The 25982-nt window shown below is 37.3% G+C and overlaps 1 protein-coding gene and 1 long non-coding RNA gene across 8 annotated transcripts in view; one reads left to right on the forward strand and one right to left on the reverse strand.

The window, feature by feature from the left end:
• The window catches only part of shisa6 (shisa family member 6), a 418823-nt gene that overhangs the window by 90612 nt on the left and 302229 nt on the right, over positions 1 to 25982 (forward strand). For all 7 annotated transcript variants that reach the window (XM_062974005.1, XM_062974006.1, XM_062974008.1 and 4 more), the window contains exon 4: positions 9493 to 9588. In XM_062974005.1, the coding sequence (XP_062830075.1) occupies positions 9493 to 9588 (96 nt within the window). The remainder of the gene's footprint in view (positions 1 to 9492; positions 9589 to 25982) is intronic.
• LOC134297124 (uncharacterized) overlaps positions 14079 to 25982 on the reverse strand; it is a 33215-nt gene continuing 21311 nt past the window's right edge. Inside the window, exon 2 of the long non-coding RNA XR_010003879.1 lies at positions 14079 to 17379. This is a non-coding gene — a long non-coding RNA (uncharacterized LOC134297124). The remainder of the gene's footprint in view (positions 17380 to 25982) is intronic.

The raw sequence follows: 25982 nt of genomic DNA on the forward strand, positions 1-25982 counted from the left end.
TGGCAACTTTCTGCAATGCCCTGTCTGTTCCTATCTGAAGTTTCTAAAGAATGAGAAGAGGAATAGACTGATAGGGTGAAAATTGGACAAATGGGGATTTTGTATATAATGGTGAAGTAATTAGAATTCATTAGTGAAATAATGAGCTTAGCAAAAAGAATAGAAATGAGTATGAAAGAAGCAAATAGAGAAGCACAGGGGGAAAGGTGAGTGGAACAGATGTTTACATGACTGTATGTTTATAGAAAAGATTAAATGCACAGATGCAATTATATAAACATAGGCCATATTGTTTGTGGAATATATTTCTCTTGCTGAAGTGCCAAGTTCTATAGACATCTCACTGAAGCATCACTATTCCATCATAATTGTTATGCATCAAAAAGACCAAATGTTTGTGGATTTTAAAGAGAGTTTATGCATTATGCATCTACAGTATAGTTCAAAAGTCTCTGTTTATGCTTGACTTTTGTTGTCTGAAACACTTTTCTAGCCCATATTGCAGGAGTTGAGCAGTGGTTAGAGATGAGAAAGACCTGCTGAAGTATTTAAAAAATATAATATGGAGGTCCTTTTGAATGGTGCATTTATTTTATACATGTCTCCCCCCTTATTTAAAGCACTTTCCATTTCTGAAATAATGGTATCTCTGCATTTTCACCCATCTTTACGTTTTTTACATCTCAAGCCTTGTAGTAATATTCTCATTTTTTTCCTGAAATGCTTAATTGCATCAAATGTATTACACACAGTTGAACAATGTGAGCAGAGGATAGCATAAACTTTCTGTAAACTTTATGTCGGTGTGGTTGTGGGTATTGCAGTCTTATGGAGCTTGTGAACACAGGTTGTATAGCACACATTGAGTGAGAAGTTGTTCCTGGATTTCTACATGATGTCCAGAGACTTTTAGTTCGTAATGCAGGGTAAACAGAGTTAAACCAGGTTAGTCCACACTAAGGGAAGTTGGGGAATACTCTGAAGTAACCACACTTTGGGTACAGTGTGGACAGCATGCATGGGACACTACCAACATTCCCTCATCAGCACAGGGAAATAGGGATGGGTCAAGCTCATGTCAACTTTGCAGATGGCTACTAAGTTCTGAGACAGCACCTGACTATATTGGGAGCCCTGTGTTAATATCAACAAAGGTGCCCCACAATCAGGCAGGAGGGCGAGCACCTCTGCTGATGTCAGCATGTACTGCCCAGGAGCTTTGCAGCCATCCAGCAGTGATGACAGCAGGAGGGAAGGTAATCTGACATTCCAATGGGTTGAATCAGTTTCTGCCTGACTGGACCATGTATACTCTGCTGGCAGGAAGTAGCTGCTTTAAGAAGCAGTTTACCAGCCAACATTTCATCTCTTGGTCATGACTATCAGTTGGACCAAAAAAATACTGATTTGCAACCCAGAGGCCGATCTTCTGAACAGGTTATTTATACAGGAGAACAAATGCTAGTTTTTGCCAAACAGATTTCCTAGTGTCTTCCATGTGAATGGTGATGTCACAGCAAACTTGGGAGGGTAAAGGTTTTTCTTAACCTGAGAAAAATCTCCCCTTTCCCATCCCAGTTCTTATCAATTGTACACCTTCCGTGACTGTTGTTGTTTTTGTGGTTGTTATTGTTAAGCCTCCTGTTTTCTTTCACTTTTTCTAATGAAACATAAAAGCATTCCAAAATGTCTGCCTGTATGTACCCCTTCCTATCCAAGCAATCCGTTGAATCTGGCTAAGAACGAGTACCCCCAGAAAAGGTTGCTACAGCATCCAGCCTTCTCTAAGCAGCACATAATTTTCTTCAAGCTGAGGTCATCCTTAGAAGTCAGCCTCAATGGCAATTTTTGCCTGTGAGCCCTTCTGCACTTGAAATGCCCTTCTATTGCCCTGGGGAATTTCATTTTCTGTAGACTGAGTTGCAGCTGATTCTTTAAGGTGGCTATGCTTGATTGACAGCATGAATATTCTTTCCTCATTCCCAAGGCATGCACAGAGTCCATATATATTTAGGACTGTTTGTACTAACTAGCTTCTCTCAAGGTGTAAGGGGACACAAAAGAACTAAGTATTAATGCATTGGGGAGTTCTCAACTCATTCTTCCTCCTCCCCTGGTCTCTTAAATCTGGTAGATTAGAGCCCCGACTTACACAACACACACATAGACACACTCACACAGAAGTCGAAATTTGCCTGAAATTTAAGTACTCCAAGAGCTCACTGTTTTATAACCTGTGATTAGGAATAACAGTTCTGAAAGGTGGATAACAGCAGTTTAGTTCAGCTCTAATAATTCCATTATTCTTGAGCTGGGAATATAATTGACATTTGTAACTACATTTTTTCCTTATGCAATTTACTTAGGGTGTGTGCTTGCAATGGAGTACTTTGCTTTTCAGATGAATGCCCTGGAGAAGTTGCCTTTTGTTGTACACTGAGTAAACGACTCATCCATTTGTGGGTTTCTCCAACCTCTGATGAGGGAACCAAGTCATCCCTCTGAAATTTAGTTCCAGCTCTTGAACTGTAGCAAAAAAGAGGTATGAGGCAAGTTCTTCCTTTTTGGTGTGCGACAGCCATCCTCTGGAATTTTCAGGATATCTTGTGTTTGTTTGCCTTTTGAACTAAAAGAGGGGAAAAGAGAATGGAATTAATCTCAGGAAAACCAACTACGCTAACTAGAACCGTCCCAGTTGTGAGTAACAGGACAGACCCAAGAGATGTAACCTGATTCAAGTAGCATTGTACAAAATCATTCCTCTTTTTGTAGCAAGATTAAGGGAATTGGGTAAGCACCCTTGGGTTGAAAAAAAAAATCCTGCCAGTTTATTTGAAAACAGCAACACTGAACTTGAGTTACAGGGCAACTTTGCATTCATCTCTTTGAAAACATCCAAACACTGAGGGCACATCTATATTGACTATTTAATGCAGCTTGAAATCAACTTCAAACTGTGGCACATACAAAACACGTGCCACCAAAGTGCTCTGCAGCATGTATCATGGTCTCTGAAGTGCACTAATCAAAGCTGGGGAAAAGTCTGAGTTAAACCACCTAATGTGCTTCACTGAATCCTAAATCTAAACCACACTGCATGGCAATAATCAACTCAACAGAATGTGAAGTGCTTTATAGACACCCACCCATGCTGGAGCATTTGTTAAAAAATAGGAATGGGGGGAGGCTGCAGAAAAATACACCATAGGCATAGCTGGTCATAGCTGGGACAGGTAATTGATTGCCTCCACATTGATGCACATTTCTACTGAAAATTGAAAAAATCTCATACTCTTTGGCAGCTGTCAGACCACAAATACTACACATTCTGTTAACAGCTTGAGACTAGAATCTGTGCGTAATGTAACATTCCTGGCCTCAGTCCTATTCCAGAAATGTCAATGTAATGATCCGTACAGTGAAACCGGTTTTTCCCAAACTGGAAAAGGTTACGGTTTTTTGTAATAATCCCCAGAAGCCTCCAGTCAGCATAGCTGGTGGCCATGAAGGCTAGGGGATTCATGCAACTATTGTCCCAAAAAGTAACTTCTCCACCTCTACATAATTTGAGGCTTGAGATCTTGTGATTGGCAAACTGCCATAATCTTTCATCATTGATTGTTGGGAACTGGAATTCAAGACTAAGCAGAGGGCTTCAGCCCTGCCATAGATTTTGATGAGAAGATTCCATCTTACCATCTCTGAGAGTGTGCATACCCCAGTGTGCATGTAAGGTGTGTGTATTGTACTTGTGTGTCTATGAGAGAATGGGAGAGGAAGCATGAAGCACCTATGTAACTATTTACCTAAGACTACTGAAATCCTTTAATTTTTGTTGATCTCTACTAATACTTTCAAACATGAGGGACAGAAAGTACTTTCCTGGTAAAAGGGATAAATTTATTCTGGGCAAGAATTTGCTTTTTATTTGCCTTCCTTGCTACCTGTCCATTTGGCGTTCACCCATGTCATCAGTCAAGGCTTCAGTATGAACTTTAAAGGAAATATACAAAATGGCGATACTGTTTTGGCAATGTAGTTTGGCATCTTAGTTAGTTCCTTTAAAGTTCAGGCTGAAACTCAGCAGATTTACCTTCTCACTTGCAATAATACCTTCAGATTTCAGCACATGTCTATCTACCTAACTAGCCATTAGTTTATTTCTAATTGGTGCAATTGTGCATCAGCAACCTAACAACCAAAAATACAGTGATGTGAAGCTTGGATTCACTGTTAGTTCTAGGAAAGGCAGAATTATTCCAACCCCCAAACATGTCCAGTGGAATTTGTCTTGGCTGTTAAGACCTGAGTCCCCTGAGTGAGCCATTTGTATCTGTACATAAGCCATATTCTACTTACCACTTCTCTTTTCATCACACAAAATCAGAAATAAATAATGACTCACAAATTACAGCAATTGATCGACTATATGGGAAGGGCAAGTGCATCATGTATATTTGAGGGACATTAGGATACAGTTTACTGATTATATTATATTAAGTTCCCCATAAAACTAGTTCTTAAGACATGCTACAATGTCTTAAAATATAGTAATAGAACAACACAATTCACAATAAATTATTCTAGCACAGAATAAAAAGTATAAGTAAATAAATGTATATATCAAAACTGCAAATTATAATAAAACATTGAAGGCTGAAACATACCATTAGAAGATTAAATTATCCCTTGGATCTCAGACCATAGTTAGTGGCTATTGTGCACAGCTAGAACATATGATTGAGGTCTATACCTCCTGTGTTCATAATTCATCATAGCCGATTCCATATAGTATAGAGCTTTCTTTTTTGTTGAAAATGTAACAGATGTCTAATTCTGGGAAGAACCCCGTCAATAAGTGGAACATGGTCTAAGTGGAGCCCCCAGTGGCACAGTGGGTTAAACTCTTGTGCCAGCAGGACTGCTGACTTGAAGGTTGGTTGCTGACCTGAAGGTTGCCAGTTCGAATCCAACTGGGGGAGAGCGCAGATGAGCTCCCTCTGTCAGCTCCAGCTCCATGCAGGGACATGAGAGAAGCCTCCCACAAGGATGGTAAAAACATCAAAACATCTGGGCATCTCCTGGACAATGTGCTTGCAGACGACCAATTCTCTCACACCAGAAGTAACTTGCAGTTTCTCAAGTCACTCCTGACATGGAAAAAAGGTCTAAATGTTGATGGAAGAAAGAATCTGCAACAGAATTCTGCTATAACTTTACGTTTTAAGGGCTGGTTGCTTTTCTTGACTCTACTGTATATACCTCATGCATACATCAAGAGCAGGTTTGGGCCAAAATTACGAATTTTGATATTTACCATGGATACATTGAGGGAGAGAATAGAGAAGGTCAGTGCTTCAGAGAAGGAGATAGTTTTTAAATAAAGTTAAAATGCAGTGGATAAGGTAACCCAAGTTTTTCAGGCTGATTTTCCTTTCTTTTTTATATTAATGTTTTATTGTGTGCAAGTAACAAAAGACCAAAGAACAAATAATACAATAACTAACAAATACTATGCAATTACATCATCCTACCACACCCATTCCCTCCATCCCCACACCCATGAACCCACCACCTATGACTTCGGTCACTACTCCTTGTGAATCTTACATCTAAAACTTACCCATTTATCTGCTTTAATAAATTCCTCTTGTGGCTACTTTAAAACCTACATTTGTCTTTCTTTCCAAATATCCAAATGCCAGCCTCCTTTTTTTTTTTTTTTTGCAAACTCTTCATTATGTCCTCCTGAATACGATTGGATAGCTTGGCCATTTGAACATAGTCTAATAATTTTTCTGTCCAGTCTTTATAAATAATTCTTTCTCCCCCTTCCAATATTTTGCTAATGTTGATCTAGCTGCAACAAAACTATATTGACAAATGTGTTCATTTCCTTTGCTAATTCTCTCTCTAAATAGCCCTAAAATACACTTTTTGGGGTTTTTCTTATAAGGTTAAGAAAAACCCAAAAATGTTTTTCAGGCAGATTTTTTGACTAAAATGTCTAGACTTGTAGATTAGTGTATAGGGTACTGTGGTCCATCCTCTGACTACAGTTTTAATGATGGTCAAAAGTGACTGACAAAGAACTGATTGTTTCTGGCATGTGGCTTGTGCCCTGTACTCCATGTCCAACATGTATACTGCCCTCTCCCTTGCTCTTTTCCAAGTAAGTATTCACATATCAAGAGGAAGTTATAGCCAAAGAGTAGCCAGGTATATATAAAGTCACTAGAATGTCTACTGGATCAGCCAACAGGAATTTAATTTCTGCTAAGATGTTTGTGGGAAACTATTTTTCCAGTGCTTTTTTCCCCCTGCAATTTTCAAATGAAAGAAATTGTGAATTTGTTTTTATTCTGTCCCTTCTTTTATTTCACCTCCAACTTATGGGTAGAAATAAAGTCTGGAATATCAATATGCACAGGGATCTTGTTGCTACAGATTAACTGAGGGAGCAAGGTTGATGCATAAACATTCATCAACTTACCGGTAAGTCTACTTCCTCAGATGCAACTTGAAGAATTACTTAGAAAGAAGAAAAAACAAAACAAAAGTCAAAATGCAGTATAAGAATCCATTTATTTACTCCCACAATATTATGGCTCACTTATCGTCTACAAATGTTTCCAATTAAAATAGGCTTCCAGAATACATGTGAAAGCCCCTGTTCTAGATCTGGTCCTGTAGAGGTGTCATTTCTCACCCAAAGAAATAAAACGGCCATAGAGAGCCCCATAGTTATAGTAACAAGTGAGTCTCTTCAAGGATGGAGATGAGACTTTAATTCCATTACCATTCTGATAGAGTTTGAGAAAACATATTGTGCACTTGAATTCTAAATCTTGTGTCCTGTTCCTATTCCAAATAATCTGACTGCTCAGGAAAGAAAACATGTATATCACATATGAAGCATAGGAATCTTATGACATAAGAATTTAGCATGGGGAGTTCCTGCAAAGTGGCATCAGTATAACTGCTGGACACTAGCAGATGCCCTCTCTTCTTTGCCCAAAATATATTTGTTATTGTAGCAAATACAGGAAGAGGAATAGAGCCAATTGCCTCAGGGATACAGGGAGCTGCTTGTCATGTTATTGATCACTCCAGTTTAGTATTGTCTACTCTACACAGACTGTTAGTGGCTCTCTAGAGTTTAAAACAGGGCATTTCTGGAAATGCATATACAGTAGAGTCTCACTTATCCAACATAAACGGGCCGGCAGAATGTTGGATAAGTGAATATGTTGGATAATAAGGAGGGATTAAGGAAAAGCCTATTAAACATCAAATTAGGTTATGATTTTACAAATTAAGCACCAAAACATGTTATACAACAAATTTGACAGAAAAAGTAGTTCAATACACAGTAATGCTATGTAGTAATTACTGTATTTACAAATTTAGCACCAAAATATCACGATATATTGAAAACATTGACTACAAAAATGTGTTGGATAATCCAGAACATTGGATAAGCAAGTGTTGGATAAGTGAGACTCTACTGTATACCATTGAACTAAGGCCCTTCCACAATGACAAGACTGGGTAATACTTTGCAATCCCTTCATTGTATGTGATTCTGGAAGCTAAGCAACATCAAGTCTGTTTAGTACGTGAATGGGGACCCACCAGAAAATACTTGAGATCTTTTTGTAAGGGAGGTAGCTTAGGAAGACTGGCTCTACACTGCCATATAATGCAGTTTCAGAATGCAGAATCACTGCATTAAACAGGATTATATGGTAGTGCAGACTGGTTTAACACAGTCTATTTAATCTGCATTGCATGGCAGTGTAGATGGGGCCAAAGAATCCTGAAAAGCCAAAGAGTCATATTCTGGTGTCTCCTAGGCCTGGAGAGTTCATCGAGCAAACGATCCCTGGCAGGGGAGAGGAGTTAAAGGCCTGAGTCAGTCCAGAGAGATGCATTTGAAGATGTGCACAAACAGAATCATTTATAGGTAGGCCAGATACAGATAAGTAGAAAATGGTCTATCAGTTTGTGTTATGGAAAAGAGAACAGGTGAAAGGGAAGTCCAGAAAACATGGGCTGTGGCACACGCTGGTGAGCAGCCAGCTGCCAGCTGCAACAAATCACTCTGACCAAGAGGTCATGAGTTCGAGGTGGAGCCTGCATTTGTCTCTGTCTCTGTTCTATGTTAAGGCATTGAATGTTTGCCTTATATGTGTAATGTGATCCTCTCTGAGTCCCCTTCAGGGTGAGAAGGGCGGAATATTAATACTGCAAATAAATAAATAAATAAATAAATAAATAAATAAATAAATAGATGTTAAGGAGGCTTGATAATAGGCAAGATAGAAGGTGAGATCATGTCAGTAAATCATGTCAGTAACAACTTGGTATCTCAAAAAAAAAAATCAACAAACATATTGTTTTTGAGGGGGTGGGGTGTTGCTGCTGCTGAAAACACACTAAACACAGGGGACCTCTCATGGGACTTGGTGCTTTCTCTTTCAGCATTTTCTCCCTCAGGACCTTGAGAGCCTTCCTTCTTTAAAGTCTGTAGCAGCTCCCTGCAGTTATGAAGGAAACAGGGAGACTTCACTAGCTTTCAGGGGGCCCAAAAGAAGGCTGAGAGCTGGAGATGCCTTGCCAATCTCTCACCTTCTGCTGGGAACTGTTATCCTGACTATCCTCCTTAAATGTGGAGAATTTGTTCCATTTAGACACAAAACAGTAATTCAGACTTTAAAATACTATGCTAGATAGACTAATATAAGACAACTGTGTTCCTACAATATCTCACTTGGAAACAAGGTTAATGTGGCACCAAATAACTATAGCCTCCATGGGGATTGGTAGATGCAGGATAAATGTAGTTTCTGGTTGCTTGAGAGCTATTATAAAAATAGGTCTAAGTAATACTGTATCTCATCATATGCCATACCATAAACTCTGTATTGACTTCATATTAATATTGAAATGCAGCAATTAAAAGCAAATCAAGACAAATAAATACAAATTTAACTTAAACATACATTTCTTCTAAAATTGATTTTAAGTTTATTTAAAATATTATTTCTTTGGGGGGGGGGTGGTGCCAGGTGCTTGAGAGTTCTAGTTGCTTGTATTCTAATATGCAGAGCGTCTATTGTATATATTTAGCCAAAGACAGGATGGCTATCTGTTGGGAGTGCTTTAATTGTATTTTCCTGCATGGTAGTGAGTTGAAATGGATCGTCCTTGTGGTCTTTTCCAACTCTTTTCTATGATTCTATGAAGAAGTTGTGTATTAATGTAGTAGCCATGGGAAAGAGTTTCATAGAAATGTGACTAGCAGGATAGGATTGGTTTGGGCAGGACTGAATAAAGGATCTTATGCTAATCCATTGCTGTTCCATTGTAATCCATTAATACTCCTTTAGACATTTAAACTCGGGAATTGAATTATGGATATTGTTGAACTGGCAGAAGTAAAGATGAATTGCATATAATGATATGCTGTTTCTCATTTTTTCTTGGCAGGTCACTATGGAAAGGATATTTATCGAAGTGGAGGTCCGGATTTCCATAATTTCATCTCCTCTGGTTTTGTCACATTAGGAAGAGGACACAGCAAGGGTACAGTGGAAACCATTTTTTGCTAAATAGAAAAGATGTGTTTGCGTACAATCTCTCACTTGGAAGCTTGGTTATGTGTGACACCAGATAACAGTATTTAGTGAGGAAGATCATAGGTATATGCTGGAACCTACAAGCCAAATGAAGTGCCACTGGCAATCTCTTAAATACTGCAGGAGGGAGGAAAGTAATAAACATTTACGTTCTGGTATGGAGGCTTCAGTTACTGTTTGCAGTATATTGCCCATCTTTTCCTAGGTGTGTGGGTGCAAACTCTTTGCTTTGCTGCCATTTGCCAAGGAAGCGACTATAGTGTAATGCCGCGCAGGAATAAAAGGGTGGCACTATTCCAAATGAAAAATGCTGCTATGGGGCCACAGTGCATTCCACTTATATTGGTAAGGATATAACATATATGCTTACATCAGACACAGCTCATGTTTTGGAATTGATGCCAGTGAATATGGGCAAATCTAACAGGAACATCTCCTACACAAACCCAATTAAAAATCCAGGAACCATGCAAGAGGGCAAAGCATTCACACTTCCTAGTGATATTACCAGATACATTTTTTCATACTAGTTTAAAGGCATTTCAAAACCAGCTTAGATAAGGATGGATGGATGGACTATCCCTCTTTCTATTCAAAAGACTTAAAACTAAGTGATTTGGTGCTGGGATAGCTAAGGACACAATTAGAAAAGCTAGTGGCCTTAGGGACTTCATTTTCTTTTGCTTTGCTCTGCTTTCCTCCAGAACATGTTGCTTTGCAGTCATGCATGAGTCTTACAGAGATATTTATTTTTGCAATCTCTTCTGTGGTTCGTTTGCTCTTTGCTCATGGCATGTTAGTGTCTGGACTATATAAGATGATTTGTAGTATGCCAGCAAGGTCATTGTCCTGCCACACAATAGAGACTGGTCTAGATTAATATCCTCCAGCTTTTCACTTCTACAATTTCAGTGGAATTTCTGCAAGAAATGATCCTTATAGATTATGCCATAAAATTACTTTCAGATTATTCACTAATGAGTTTGTGTTATAATATTCAATATAACAGGAGTGCACTATATAAAAATATATTCCTCCAATATTTTAAGAATTTTCTAAAGTAATTTCCTTAAAATTAATATATTTTTGTGTGTCTTCTAATCTGTGATAACTATAAAAATACATATATACACATATATAGGTAGCTATAGGTATAGATATATAATATTGTACAAATAAGAAAACATGTCAGTATCCATATTTTGCACTTACTTTGTTCTGTGTAACATAATCTGTGCAGTACAATTCTGAGTGTGCTGATGTGGAGCTGTGAAATAGTTAATGATACATACTATACCATCTTGGGATCATGTTGATACATACAGATGACATTTGGGAATTTCTTAATACCAGAACTTGGATGGATTTTCTTTTAAGCACTTTGTTGTCTACTTGGGTGGATTTCTAATGCAAAATGGTGTGAATTTTTAATTTTCAACTTACTTGTGCACATTCCATTGCCTTTGAACTGTTGAAGAGTGAGTCAACCTCTTTGAAAGACTTGAGGAGAGAAAAGGATGGGCATTGTCTGGTTCTAAGACGCAGCACCCAGGCTAACTGACCATCTTTTCCAGGGTCCACCTCACTCAGGCACATTTGCGCATTGAGGGTGGTTTGTTCTGCAGGGCAGATACAAACCACAGTGATAATCCCACATTGTTTCCTGCTGACTCACTGTGAGACTGTTGTACATTTATATTATAGATGTATATGGACAAACTATTTCTATAGAAACAATGTACTGTATGTGGAGACATATTGTTTCATATATTCATCCCTGTTGTTTGTTGTCACTGCTGATGTTGTTGTTCCCATGGAAGCTCGCCATTAACAAAGTTGTAAAAGAAGAAGAGGGACCTTTCTTTTTCTGACATTTTTTTACTGTTTAACCAAATGGAAGAAAAAAATTATTTACCAATGTCATCCAAAGCTGTGTGAGTTCTGTGGAACTGTCACAGAAAAACCAATATATGTGTGTATTGTCTGTGCTTTATGTGTTCAAATAAAGTTTACTGAGGTGGAGGCAGAGCCCATAGGACTGAGCTCTCCTGTGGGGCAGGGTGGTACAAAGAATGGAGCAAAAAATCAAGAGAAAAATGTTCATAAACATATGGATAAAGAGCCAAGCGCCAGAAAAAGGATGATGTATGAATTTCCCCTGAATCTGTTCTTTTCAAGGTTTTCACTGAAACTTCAACAAAGGCTGGATGAGAGCTCAAGTAGTGTTGGAAAACACAGAGCTGTGCAACCCACATAGGACTCCCTAAAGAAACTTACAGATACATCTCTTTTTACGTGTCCCAGCATTCTAGTTTCTTTCCAAGAGATTTGCAATTTATTGTGTTACTCCTTCTGCACCTGAGAAAGTTAGGGTAATCAATCTCTTTGCTTAGAACTGTAGGTGTGATTGACAGGATGGGAAAGCAGAAGAAGAATATGTAGGAAAAATAGAAACCCTATATACTCATGTATAAGTCAACCCCAAGTATACATTGAGGGCAGGATTTGGGGCCAAAATTATGGATTTTGATATGACCCATGGATAAATCAAGGGTCATTCTGTGGAGAGGGGAATTCTATGCCAGGGGGGCAGCCACTCTTTGCTGTAACCACCATTTCTCCACCCAGGCATTCAAGAAAATTGAAGTCCTGCCATGTCATAGAAGGTAGAGGATATCAGTCCTTCTTTTAGGTTCTCCTGGAATGGACTAAGCTTTTGACTTTCACCACTTGGAGAAGGGAATTTACAGTATTCACATAGATCCTATGGATAACTTGGGTTGGGTTGATTTTTGGGCTAAAATTTCTAGACTTATATATGAGTATATAGGGTAGGTGATGGTCACCACATGCAAGACAAGGAAGTAGTAAGAGAACTTTTTTTGCTATTTAGCTTCATTTGGTGTTGCCAATTTTCACTGTTTAATTAGGGGACACTCTACAATGGATTTGATTTCCCTGGAATGGGAATCTTTCAGTAATAACGTATTTTATTTTTGCTACAGTTTTTATCTTTTAGAAATATTAACTTTTAGATTCTATTTGGCCAATAAATAAAGCTTGAACAAAATCATTCATCGATATGTCAGTAAATTTGATTTCAATTTGATTTTAATATTGTTAGCTGCCTTGGGTCTTTTTTGAGAAAAAAGTGGGATTATTATTATTATTATTATTATTATTATTATTATTATTATTATTATTGCTTCCCCTCCTTCCTAAATTATTTCATCTGAAGAGTGTTCCATTTATTTCAACAGTTCTCTCTTCCAATAAGAGGAATTGTAGCCTAAACCAAATGATGCCTTCTTTATTATTTTGGAAGCTAGGTTTATCTTTTTGAGCTGTGAGACTTGGCAAAGTTGCTCGCGTGGTTGTATCTAGTGTGGCAGTTTTATGTTCTGTGCCTTATTTGTCTGGTGTTTGTGACTTGGATTGAGCTGTTTCAGTGTTTATAAATAAATAATGCTGCTTGTTCGTCTTCACAAAGACAGCCTGGCTAGATACTTTTCCAAACAGAATGCTGGACTAGCTGGGTAACACTGAACTGTTTCTTTTGTTGTTTTCTTTAATGAATGTGATTTTTAAAAGCCTTTTCGAAGTAAAAATACACTAATGAGCTTGAGAAGTGTGCCTCTCATCCCACTAGTTAATGCTGCTGTTGCATGTGATCACCATAACTATGTATATGGGCGTTTTGTCTTGCTTATCTGACCTCATTGCTTTAGATGTTTTAATTGCAGCCATACCTCTTTAGATTGCATTGTAATTATTTATTGCCTGTGAAATTCCTCAGTATTGCAGTTTGTAGACAGAGGTTCTTCTGCCCCAGAAAACTGAGGCTTCAGGAGGTAAGCTACCGTCATCGCTGTTGCTTGATATAACTCCCTTTGGAAAAATGCAGCTTCGTAATGCTTTATCTCAGGTGGTTCCCACTTAGCATTAATTTATTGTTTAGCATTGTGTTAACTGGACCTGAATGTTTGTGTGTAGTTTTGCTTTTCTTTTTGTTTTACAGAAGGATATGTGTGCACTTTCCACACATGTTGATTTCTGTGATACATTTGCGCGCTGAGGGCTGTGTAGCAGTTCAATAGGGAGACCCTTCAAAAGGCTGGAAACAGGAGTACATGTCATGTGAAATACCATGGATGGCAGGCAGATGAATTGAGTATTTTTGACATTCCACAACTTTCTGAGTTTGTGTGATTTACCTTTCTGGTGTGACACTTTGCTGGGTGAGTCATCTTAGCCTGACATTTCAGTCTATAAAATATAAAATTTATATTCTTAAAACCATGGGATCAGTTGGAGAGCATTCAAACACAGACATACTGGTAACGCAAGATCTCCCTGCATCATGCTCCTCCTTTCATCTGTTGAAAGGAAGGGGTGATGAATGCTGTAACTAATCACATAAGAAAAACATACTGTGCATGATGTTCATTGCTTTATTCAATTTACTCCTACCACTTACATTCCCTGGAGTATGTACATCACAAGGTGATATCTGTTTAAGGCTGACAGAATAGAGATCATCTTCCCAGATGTTTACCATATGGAAACATGTAAGCAGTTAAGTCATGTGACAAGTATTTTTACACAATTATATAAACAATTTTCTTAGTTTACAATCAATGCACTTTTATTTCTTACTTTATATCAGAATCAGACACAAACAGCAAAATATAAAGCCTACTTAAGCATTGGGCCCTGTCTAAACTGCCATACAGTGCAGTTTGAAACTGCCTTATATGATCAGTGTAGACTCATGTAATGCAGACTGACCATATAAGGCAATTTCAAATCGCCTTATATGACAGATGATCCCTCTTTCCCTTTTCCTTTTGTTACAAGAAACAAGGAAACATGATGAGGAAATTAAAGGCTTCTACTGCTTTTAAATAAACCATAGCTCCCCACCATGCCCAAACGTTGGGAATCAAGGTTTGTTAAGCTATGTTTTATCGAATCAGCTACACACACGCGCATTGTTACCTGTAGCATAAGTAAATGAAAAATTCAGGTGCCATAGCATTGTGTGATTAGATTTAAAACTGAAGAATCTACTTTAAATTATTCATGTGCCATGTGAAAAAGGGAAGAAAGGGGAATATACCATAATTCATAAGGTCTCCTTCGAGTAGCAAGAAACCATATTCTCCTGCTTTTTCTGAACTGGACCAGTTATTAACAATGAATGAACAAAAATTCAATATTATTTATTTATTCAGGATAAACACAAATTGTTTGATATAAATAGAAAAAAATCGAGGACCCTTTTTAGGTTTTACCTGCTCTTTGTAAAAAGGAATTAAAGGCATCAGTGAATAATGCTGGAGCTGTGACATTTTTATTAACAGTCAAACCTTTTCTTTTTCTTTTCTTCTTTTAAAGCCAGAGCATTTTGATTATCTTAGTCTGAGTCTGTGGAACTGTGATTGCAGCTCTATAATTTGTGATTATGATCTGAACTAAACACCGACCACGAGCCATGCACAGTGGTCTGCCAAATATCTAACAACCTTTGCATTCTCCCGATAACAGACAATTTATCAAATCATGGTGCAATGTATTACTCTTTTTAGTTCCAAAATATACAGGTTGAGCTACAGATCTCAGTGTTGTCAGTGTTGAATTTCCCTGCTCCTTGACATTTAAATTGCCTTAACTTTGTTCCTTAACTCTACAAAATAGAACGTCTTTTGGTCTTTTCCCCCTCACCATTAAGTTTCTCAGTTTTTGACATATTAGGTAAAAATGATGTAAATGCAGAATACATAATGAGAGTGATTTCCTTCAGGGTCATGATGTGTTATATTGTCTTGCGCTGCAATGTGCTGTTCCTGTCTATCCATCTCTTTATTATACTTTTTTTGGTTCCTAGTTCCCATCTAGTTTTAGCCCTACTGATAACACTTTAACTTCTCCCCCATTGCTGGTGTAAAATTTCTCTCAGCTGGGCCTTACATGACTCAAATCTGGAAACCACCACACATAGCTCAGGATGGTTTTAGAGGTCTTGGCATACTAAAACTCACCTCAGAAGAGTTATAAACATAACCTCCACAATGACAGGACTTGAATTAAATGTCATGCTCACATGGTTTCAGTTTCTTAAGAAGTATTTTCTGAAGAGTGAGGAATATATATTTCAAATTTATGTGTTTTGGAGGGAATTGACACTCTAAGCATGTGTAGTAAAATCAGACACTGAATTACTCATACTAAAATCTCGTGTATAGAGTGTAGTTCATCTAAACAGCAAAAGAAATAGACAATTCTCACATGCATGAACATAATTCTATCTAAAGACCTTGACTGTTCAGCAATTAGCACCAATAAAGTCTAAATGAAGGAAATCATTTATGCCAAAATAATCCTAAAATATTTCTGTAAGCGAATTAATTTCTTGAAGAGACCCACTACATATGCATGATGAGAAGGCTAATATACAGGCAGTTCCCGATCTACAAACATCCAACTTACAGATGACTCATAGTTAAGAATTGAGACAACAAGAAGTGAGAGAAATCTACCCCTCAGAAGGGAAATTCACTCTTGAAAGAGTTATCACTGGAAACAGGTGTTTCCATTGAAGCTTTATCACCAATCCTTGTTTCCATAACAAACCAGTTTTTTTCAAAACCCAAGGATCACAAGGACTGAAAGGGAAGTGAAATCTTCCGAACAGGGGCACAGATAGCAAAACAAATGCAACAAGGGTGTTAATCCTTCCTACACTGTTCAAAGCTTAATGCTGCCCCCCAGAACCTGGAAGTGGTGGTTTCTGTCTTTATTTCACTGGAATAAAATCAATGTGGATGTAGAGGTGGAAGGGGACCTCCAGAAGACACCTTCAGTCAAGGGGACTTCTACTTTCTTTCCCTTTTTATATATATTTGCCTGGAGTTGCATTTAATAAAATGTACCCATTTCAACTTATATACAAATTCGACTTAAGAACAACCCTATAGCACCTATCTTGTTCGTAATGTGGAGACTGCCTGTAATAAGGGCGGGGGGGGGGGGGGCATGGAAAAGGGAGGGACTTAGAGCAACCAAAAGATACTTTTCAAATTTTGCTATGAATGTGTATTTTAAAAATATGTTTCCAACCTTTTTATGAGTCATTTTGTATGTTAGAAGAAATGATTATGATGATGTCAAAACAAAACAGAAAATAGGCAAAGAGATTGCAGAAAATGAGAAGGGTATTATTTTATTCAATAAAAATATTTTTTTAAAATAATATAAATAAAATGAAGACAGGTATATAGAAAAAGATAAGAGAAAGGAGGTACAATTCCCCTGTCTCGCAGTCTATATATTTGTTACAAGAAAACAGAAGGGAACATACTAGATGAAGTATGTGTGAAGAACTGCATTACATATTGCATTTAATTTTGAAGTGCTTATGGGTGTTCTCACTTACTAGACTCTGATATACATGTTATTTACAACATAATGTCATTGATTTCGTGAATTATTCCGTAGAGTCTCAGATTAAATGACAAAACACAGCTAAACCAGGATTTGGAGAAGAACTTTCGAAGCAAAAAATCTTGATGCTGTGGGCCTTTCCCCCCTTGTTACTTTTTGCTTGTTTGTTTTGGTTCTGCATCGTCTTGTCTCTGACTGCTGTCCTGGTTCATCCTTCATGTAATTTTAAAATAATGCAGTTTGCCCCTGCAGGTTCTCTTCCAGAATCATTGTTGACTCCTTCTTTGTTGCATACCTGAAAGGAAATAAATCAAGTAAAAACTGCTGTGTATTTATAAATCTTTATAAATATGTGTGTCTCTGTGTACATTTTCCTTACTACTGAGGATCCGATTACAAGAACACAGGAGAGATTGTTGCTGTTTCATACCTTCAATGAATGTAATTAGGACCCTCTTCCACCATGCCACTTCGTCAAATGCCCCTGTGCCCCAAAATGACTCTGGCTCATTAAACAGTTAGTGTACTCTCTGACAGATATGATTAAGGAAAGCTGGATGAGTCATAGTCTTCTGGCAGCAGCTACAGTTCACCATTCAATAGCAGTGCAAAAACAGGTTGTGTCATGAAGACCTCCCATTGTCATTAACACTGGTTAGAAACATCACATTAGCATGAGGTAATCGAATTGTAGTCTGCATCCCAATTCATCAGTTTATTATCACCTTGGACAATATCCATTCAATTGGTTTTTTGGTATACAATGTGTGTGCTGTGCATATTGAGTTATGTTTTCTGATTAGTGCATGCTGATCCAGATCCTGTAATCAGTTGCAGATAACCTGAACAGGGTAGAATGCTTCATCACAAAAAATTACATTTTATACATACATTTGATAAATACAATTTCCAAGATGAAACTCTAACTGCATGGTGAGTAGGTGGAAAATGCAAAGTCCAACATCACCATAAGCCACACCTGTTACAACTACACCCTATACAGTCATGGTGACAATACCTCAAAAGTGACAAATATTAAAATGTTCCATTAACCATCTTTTGTTCTATTATAGACATTTTTTTATTTTTTCACAGGGATTAGCTGACATTACACAGCTGGGAAAACGATACTACATTTAACTCCATCTTCTGGCTTTTCAGAGTGTAATGTGTGTGTGTATAAGTCATCTGTAACTTTATAATGACTGTGCATTTCATAGGATTTTCTAAGGCAAGTACTCAGAAGTGGGTCCTACAGTTCCTTCCTCTGAAATATAACCATACTCTAACTTAAGTTTTGTTTTTCACATTTTTTAAATGAAGGAAGGTGCCAATAAAATATCTGACAGCTTTAACATTAGGGGCAATGAAGGATAGTTGCCAATAAGAGAAGGAAACAGAATCTGAAGATTAGCAGTTAGGATGGAAATACCTTGTGCATCTAAAATACTTCATAGGTTTTGATACAATTTTGTTTATTGCTAAATGGTTTTGGCAAGCAAAGTTGGGTTAGAAGCTTAGGGAGCCAATGGACCACCCATGAATCCTCCTTCAAATATAGCAAAGCATTTAAAGTTGTTGTTAGCAAATAACAGAGAAGAACCATGCTTTGGATGTAGGAATAGAGAAACAGACCAAACAGTAAAGGAGGAGAAAAAGGGGAAGGAAGAAAAGCATTATATCTAAAGGATACTCACGCACATATACCGTGATGAGACCCATGAAAAACATGGAAACAGGTTGAGGGTGTTTGGGTAAAATTTAAAGGAAGTAGGGAGGAACAACAACTACATCATGGGAAGGGAGGAGGGATCGCTATGGGGTCAAAAGGAAAAATGAAGTCTTTGGTGATGTCTTGCTTGAAGAAATAAACAGACATTGAAAAAGGATAAATAATGGGAGACTTCACTCTACCTAATATTTATTGGAAGTCCAGTTCTGTCCAGAATCAAATGTCCAACCCATTTCCAGAAGGTAAGGGAAGCAACCGAATAGTGTATTATTTTGGACCTAATCATAACCAACAGGAAAGAACCAGTAAATGAAGTGGAAATAGTGGCTCCTCAGGTGGGAGTGATCACATTCTGAGATTTTTTTTTGGAAGGATAGAAGGGAAATTGGACGGATTGGATAGGCTCACAGAAAAAAAAAGGTCAGTTGTTGAATGAAGTAGGACTCATTCCCATTTAAGCATGCATTACAGCCCCAGCCCCAGCCCCTACCCCCAATATCTTTAGGGAATATATTCCCTGACTTTGTGTGGATACATGAAACCAAGAATGACAGTGAACAGTATTATTTTCAATGGGACCATTGATGGAGGTATTGAGAAGGGGGTGTAGATTATCCTGGAGTCCATTGGTCAGTGTGCAACACTACATATATTAGTTCCACAGATACCGAAGTCGTACATTTATATGAAAGAAAGGAAAAGATAAAAAGAGTACCCAGAATCACTGATATCCATAAAGTTATGGTTGCAGTTGTGTAAAGTAAGTGTCAGGACATTCTTTACCATTCATATAACAGTAGAATTACAGAGAGGAAAATCTAAATAACATGTATCATCCAGAATCCATCGTAGTCTTCCATATTCTCCTGAATTCCCTCATGTATCCTCTGGAAGCCCCCCATTATACACAGCTTCCTCAGAATTGCAAGGAGAGGAAGGAATTTATTCCACCAGAAGAGTCTGTTCTCCTGAAAGACAGGCACAGTTGACAAGGTATAGAGCTGTGTTTTGTTGTTGTTTTGAACCCAGAAAACAATCTTTATATATATATATACTTATTGTGTTTGACCCCTCTGAAATTAAAATTCTATATTGCAAAGTGGCCTCTGGGTTTAAAACAACAACTATCTATCTCGCACATTGATGTGAATGAACATGTCAGTAGGTAGCACATACTGGAATCGATTGCAGAAATAATCTTTTTTTCGTGTCAGGAGCTACTTGAGAATCTGCAAGCTGCTTCTGGTGTGAGAGAATTGGCCATCTGCAAGAACGTTGTCCAGGGGATGCCTGGATGTTTTGATGTTCAGAAAGAACGGAAGGCATTCAATGAACCAGAAGTAAAAGAAATTGAGCCTCAGAATGTACAAAAGGAAGTTTTATGTCTCGGATTCACTCATAATTGTGTGTAATTTGGGGAGGAAAACCTTCTTTTATACACCTTAAGATTCAATCTCCATTTTACACTTTATTAATCAAAAATTGATGGATGTGATTATCCCTATGAGTTAATGTGGCATAATAGTTTGAATTTTGGTCAAGGAATCATCTACACTGACCATATAAAGAGATTTGAAGCTAGCTTCAAACTGTGGTGGGTAAATAGTACATGCCATCAAATATTATATAGTGAAAGTTAAGGCTGTTAAAGCAAATCAACTGAAGTCCAATTACATGCTTGTATGTGCTGCATCGAGCCCCAAATCTAAACCACATTGCATAGCAAAATCAGCTCCACAGAATGTGAATTGCATTGTAGACAACCACCATTTGAAAGAGCTTTGTAGAAATGGAACATGGAGGGGGCGGGGGGGGGGAGCAACCAAATTGATTATCTCCACTGCTATCACTTATGCCTCTGAAGTGTTTCCGCTCATCACACCTGGAAATTGGGGGTGGGGACTCATTTCTTGGTGGCTTCCAAACCACGGATACTGCAGATTCTGGAATAGATTTGAAGTGACACTACATGGTTAAAGTAATCAACTTCCTGGTCCAGAAATCTCAATTTAACCATCTGCATTGTAAAACTAGTTTTTTGTCAAACCAGATCTGAATTAATGTAAGTGATCAATGTAGAAGGGCACTAGGATTCTGGAAGACTGCGATTAAAATCCCTGCTTGGCTATGGAAACCCACTGGGTATCTTCAGCAAGTCACACTGTTTCTCAGTCTCAGATATAAATCCTACAATAGCGACAACAAAGAACATCTCTCCATGTATGTGTGTATATGCCTTCAAATTGCCTGTTGACCCCCCTTGAATTTCATAATTTTATTAGGCAAGTAATACTCAGCTGTATTTTGCAATTGTCTTCCTCTGAAATAAAATGTTATTGTTATTATTTTATATATTTATATCTTGTATTTTTACTCAGTCTGACAAACAAAAGGCGCAGAAGTTAAAACTCCCCAGAATTCAAATAAAAATGCATTACAAATATTTAAGAATATAATTAAACCATCAATAAAAATTAAAACAGCCTAAAGCACCTGGTATCCCTTGGCAGTCTCTCATCCAACTGCTAACCAGATCTTATCCAAGATCAGATGGGATCTGGAGTCTTTGGTGTATTTAGATTGCTATGTATACATATAGACATCCCTAAATACACAATATGTATTCATATATGTAAAAATCTTTATGTAGAATGAGATGAGAGTTAAAAATGTGTCAGTTATTCTCCACTCTTCATTCTTTATCCTGTATATTGGTACACAAGGGAGAGATTTAATGGCAAAGTTTAATGATATTGAGGGCAAAAGGAATGCATCTAAAACATTTTAAAAACAAACTAGACATGCCACTGGGTCTTTGTTTACACTCTGAGAAACCTCCTCAGCTGCACTTCTCACTTGACCATATTTTGAATGATGGGAATAGACTGCTATCATTTACTACAGTGAATAAAGAGGTAATGAGTTTGGATGTAACTGACACTAATTGATAAACAGCTGTGCAAATCATATGGGTTTAAGGAAAAGCTGCTGAAAGCTAAGTAGCTGGGTTTTTTCATTGTTAACATGATGTCACATGCCATCTCTGTGTCAGATGCCCTGTGTCTTAAGTAGGCATCCTCTATCTCTCCTTGCTGTCTGTTGATTCATCTCAGCTGTTTTGCTACAATCTGTTTTGCTGTAATGAACCCCTCCTTCTCTGACTTGTGTATTATGTCAAAATGAATCACACCACTGAAATGAAAAGCCAGGCAAGTATTGAATGCCCTTTCCTGGGAAGGCTTCTGTCAGCTACATGGCTCCTGGTTTGGCAGCTGGCTTTAAAGGGTGGAAACTGTGGGCTGCCTGCATTGCACTAAGTGCTGTTACACATGTAAATAACGAGCTGCTTCAAGCATTCTCTTTGAAAGGGGTTTGCTTTCCATTTCTACTGACTGGTATTCGGGTGTAGAAATGGGGCTGTCATTTCCTGCACTAGCTCTCTTTCAGCTCCTTAAAGCTGGTGCTTAACCTGCAAAGGATTTTATAAGAAATTCGGTATCTGAAAGAGGCATGGGAGCATGAGGGATTTAATTCCTTTTCCAGTACTTCTGTTACAGCAAACTCTTTTTTGACCCTTACAATAATACATTTAGATATTACAAAAAACATTGAAAATATAGAGATGGAAATGCTCCGAAAATCCATTATGCCAGGTTTGAGCTAAGGTATTTCACATTCAACTCATCTTCTAACGTTAACCAATATCATTTTTCCCCTAACAATAATATGCCAGATAGAGAGCAGGACACCTCTGTAAGTGCCTATAGAACAAAAGGAACAAGACAGAAAAAAGTAGACATTGTAAGGATATGAGTGGCGAATGTGTTAAAGCACTGAGCTGCTGAACTTGCAGACCGTAAGGTCCCAGGTTCAAATTCCGGGAGTGGAGTGAGCGCCCGCTGTTGCTCCAGCTTCTGCCAACCTAGCAGTTCGAAAACATGCAAATGTGAGTAGATCAATAGGTACCGCTCTGGCAGGAAGGTAATGGCATTCCATGCAGTCATGCCGGCCACATGACCTTGGAGGTGTCTATGGACAACGCCGGCTCTTCAGCTTAGAAATGGAGATGAGCACCAACCCCCAGTCAGACACGACTGGACTTAATATCAGGGGAAACCTTAACCTTTACCTTTACCTACTTATTTCAAAGCATACTTCTTTTCTGCCTCCTTGTGAGTAGTAGCATTTAATTCTTTCAAGATGATCCACCTGAAGTAAGATGGAAATAATGGCATGCCCAAAGTTTATAAGAAAAACTTACAGACAACAAGAGATTTAAATCTAGATATATATTTAGCCAAATCAAACCCTCTGGAATCTGCTCCTTAGTCCTAGAAGATCATGCTGATAGTGCAAAAGAGAACTCTTTTGTTGAAGATAGTACTACCGATAGTATTTAGTAGAAACACATCATTTTCAATATCCTCCCTCTGGTCACATCTGAAATATAAAATGGAGCTGTGGAATTGTGAGTGGATTGAAGAGACTAAGGCCCCTTCCACACAGCTGTATAAAATTCACATTTAACTGGATTATATGGTAGTGTAAGCTCAGATAACCCAGTTCAAAGCAGATATTGTGGATTATCTGCTCAGGTATTCTGGGTTATATGTCTGTGTGGAAGGGCCCTAAGACATTCCCTGCAACTACCCAATTCCTGATCCTGCCTTAGAGACAGCTAAAATATTTCTAGACTTCTGCAGACCACCATTGAGATCTTTAATTAAAATCTTCAGCATTTTAAAACTATATAACAAAGCTCTCTCCTGCTACAAGAGTTAAATAGGAAATAATGATGAGAAACATTCTGATTTCCGACCGCTTCTTTTAAAAAAATGTATATTTATTTTTATACGGACATCCTCATTTTGATTAAATTAATCTCCCAGCTATACTTGCTGATCCCTGTTAATGAAGGTCCAAACAAAGGTCTCTTTAATGTTCCAGGATATATCGTTGGAGACTCCAGTCCCAAATATTTGATGATGACTGGAATCTTATTTAGTCCCAGTGACAGTAAACAAGTGAAATCAGTTGTCAAATGGTGACTCAATGCATAATTGTTTTTCTCTGGTTGGGACTAACTCTGACCATTTAGGCTAGCATAGGTATAACGATTTTACTATCAATATTTAATGCAAAGCTATCAATATGAGATTTACATAATGTGTTTTACTACAACATATATTCAAAGCTTGATTGCTGATATACAATGTGTAATGTCAAAGAAAACAAAAGCTTAAATTAAGTTTACATCTAAAAGTAACAGCTATTCTATTGAGAGATCCTTTTTTAGGACTGCAATGTTGGGTTGCTTAGTTACAATAATAAAATGCAAATCTGATTAATTTTAAAAGTGTATTTAATAAATGAGGCAGATTTTTGTGTTATTGTTCATGTACAATAATTAAAGTATTTATTAGTATGTGATTAGCAATTTGTATTATAATTACCAATTAATGGATAGTGGGTGACTTATTCGTCAACAATTTTAACTTCCCTCACACAAGAAAGGACAAATCTTGAACAATATATTGAGCAATATTGAACAATAATCATAATAACTTTATTTTTGTATTATTCCTAAGGAAAGAATCACTGTTCAATTATTTTATTGCTTTTATAAAACAAAATAATTCATTATAAGTAATTTTATTTGTATTACAATAATTTTGTTATTGGGAATTAATTCATCAGTTTCCTCATCAAATATAATTAACCATAAGAATAAAAAAATTAGCCATTTTCTTGCTGCAAGTAAATTTGCAAAAAAATACTTTTTGATTACTGCTCATATGTTGTGACTTATTCTGCACATGTTCTGTAAAGAAAATAGCATTTATGCATAGCAGTATTTTTACAGTGAAAATGATTGTGTTATTCTGCACAAAATAAGCTCCCAACTACATGTACAATGTATCTTTTTACATTAATCTTACCAATCCCAATTCCACACTTCTCAACCTCTTGTATCTAACAGTTTCTCTCTCCCTCCCTTTACCCACCACCCACCCACTGGGAACAGTTGTAACCTCAATTCGAGTACTCTCTGAAATGATCGATCATTAAGAGAATATGATTTAGTTCTGTTATTTTCCTTTTCCTTTTACTCTATCAGAGTTCCCCGTTTTAAATCCCAATTCTTTTTACAGTTGCCTGTTGTATATTTCAACTTCCTTTCAAAAATATAGTCCTAGAGTATACAGTCTACTAAATATTCAAACCATTTTTAAATTGTCGAAGGCTTTCATGGCCATAATCACTGAGTTGTTGTTCATTTTCCAGGCTGTATGACCATGTTCCAGAAGCATTCTCTCCTGACGTTTCGCCCACATCTATGGCAGGCATCCTCAGAGGTTGTGAGATATACTGGAAAACTAAGTAAAGGGAGTTTATATATCTGTGTAAGGTCCAGGGCTTTTTAATTTTTTTACATTTTTTAGAATTCCCATTTTTCCTGCTCTTTCCAGGTCAAGGCTACTGTTGCTTGGACCACATCTATCATATGTTTTATGATATCTGCCCATTTATTTATGCTGCTCTTGCCTTCAATTTTCTGAATAAAAAATCCCTTTTATTTAGCTCTACTTTTTGCCCTAATAGTTCTTCCTTCTCTTTCTTCAATTATATATTTTTTTATTCTGTCACAGTCCCACCACATATGCATAAAAGAGCCAATTTAGCCGCATTTGTGCCAACATAGTTTTGACAGTTTTATTACATGGGCTAATTTAATTGGGCTTCTGTACTATTTGGTCAGTATTTTCCATTGTGATTCTCTGGTCCTAATATGTATAATTTTTTAAGTGAATTAATCCAGTTTTCATTGTCTAACTCATTACAGTTTAAATCGTCTTTTCACATCTCAATTAATGTTTGTATTGGTTTATATTGTTTTTCAATTACGTATTTTCTTATAAATGAAACCCATCAAGTCTTTCTCCTTTTCTAATTTCCATTTTAATATCTGATCAAAATCTGTTTTTGGACTTTCCTTTCTCCTCCACTCTATAATCGTTTGTTTCAAACCAGTCCATAACAGCTAGGTGCTTTGTCCTTTTATCATATCCTAATCTTTAATTGTCCCATCTGAGTTTAGGTGGACACCAGTCAATCTGATTCCACTTTGTTTAATTTTTTTTATCAATTTGCTGAATATGTGTTCA

The sequence above is a fragment of the Anolis carolinensis genome, chromosome 2, assembly GCF_035594765.1.
Source record: "Anolis carolinensis isolate JA03-04 chromosome 2, rAnoCar3.1.pri, whole genome shotgun sequence".
NCBI classification, from domain to species: Eukaryota; Metazoa; Chordata; class Lepidosauria; order Squamata; family Dactyloidae; genus Anolis; species Anolis carolinensis.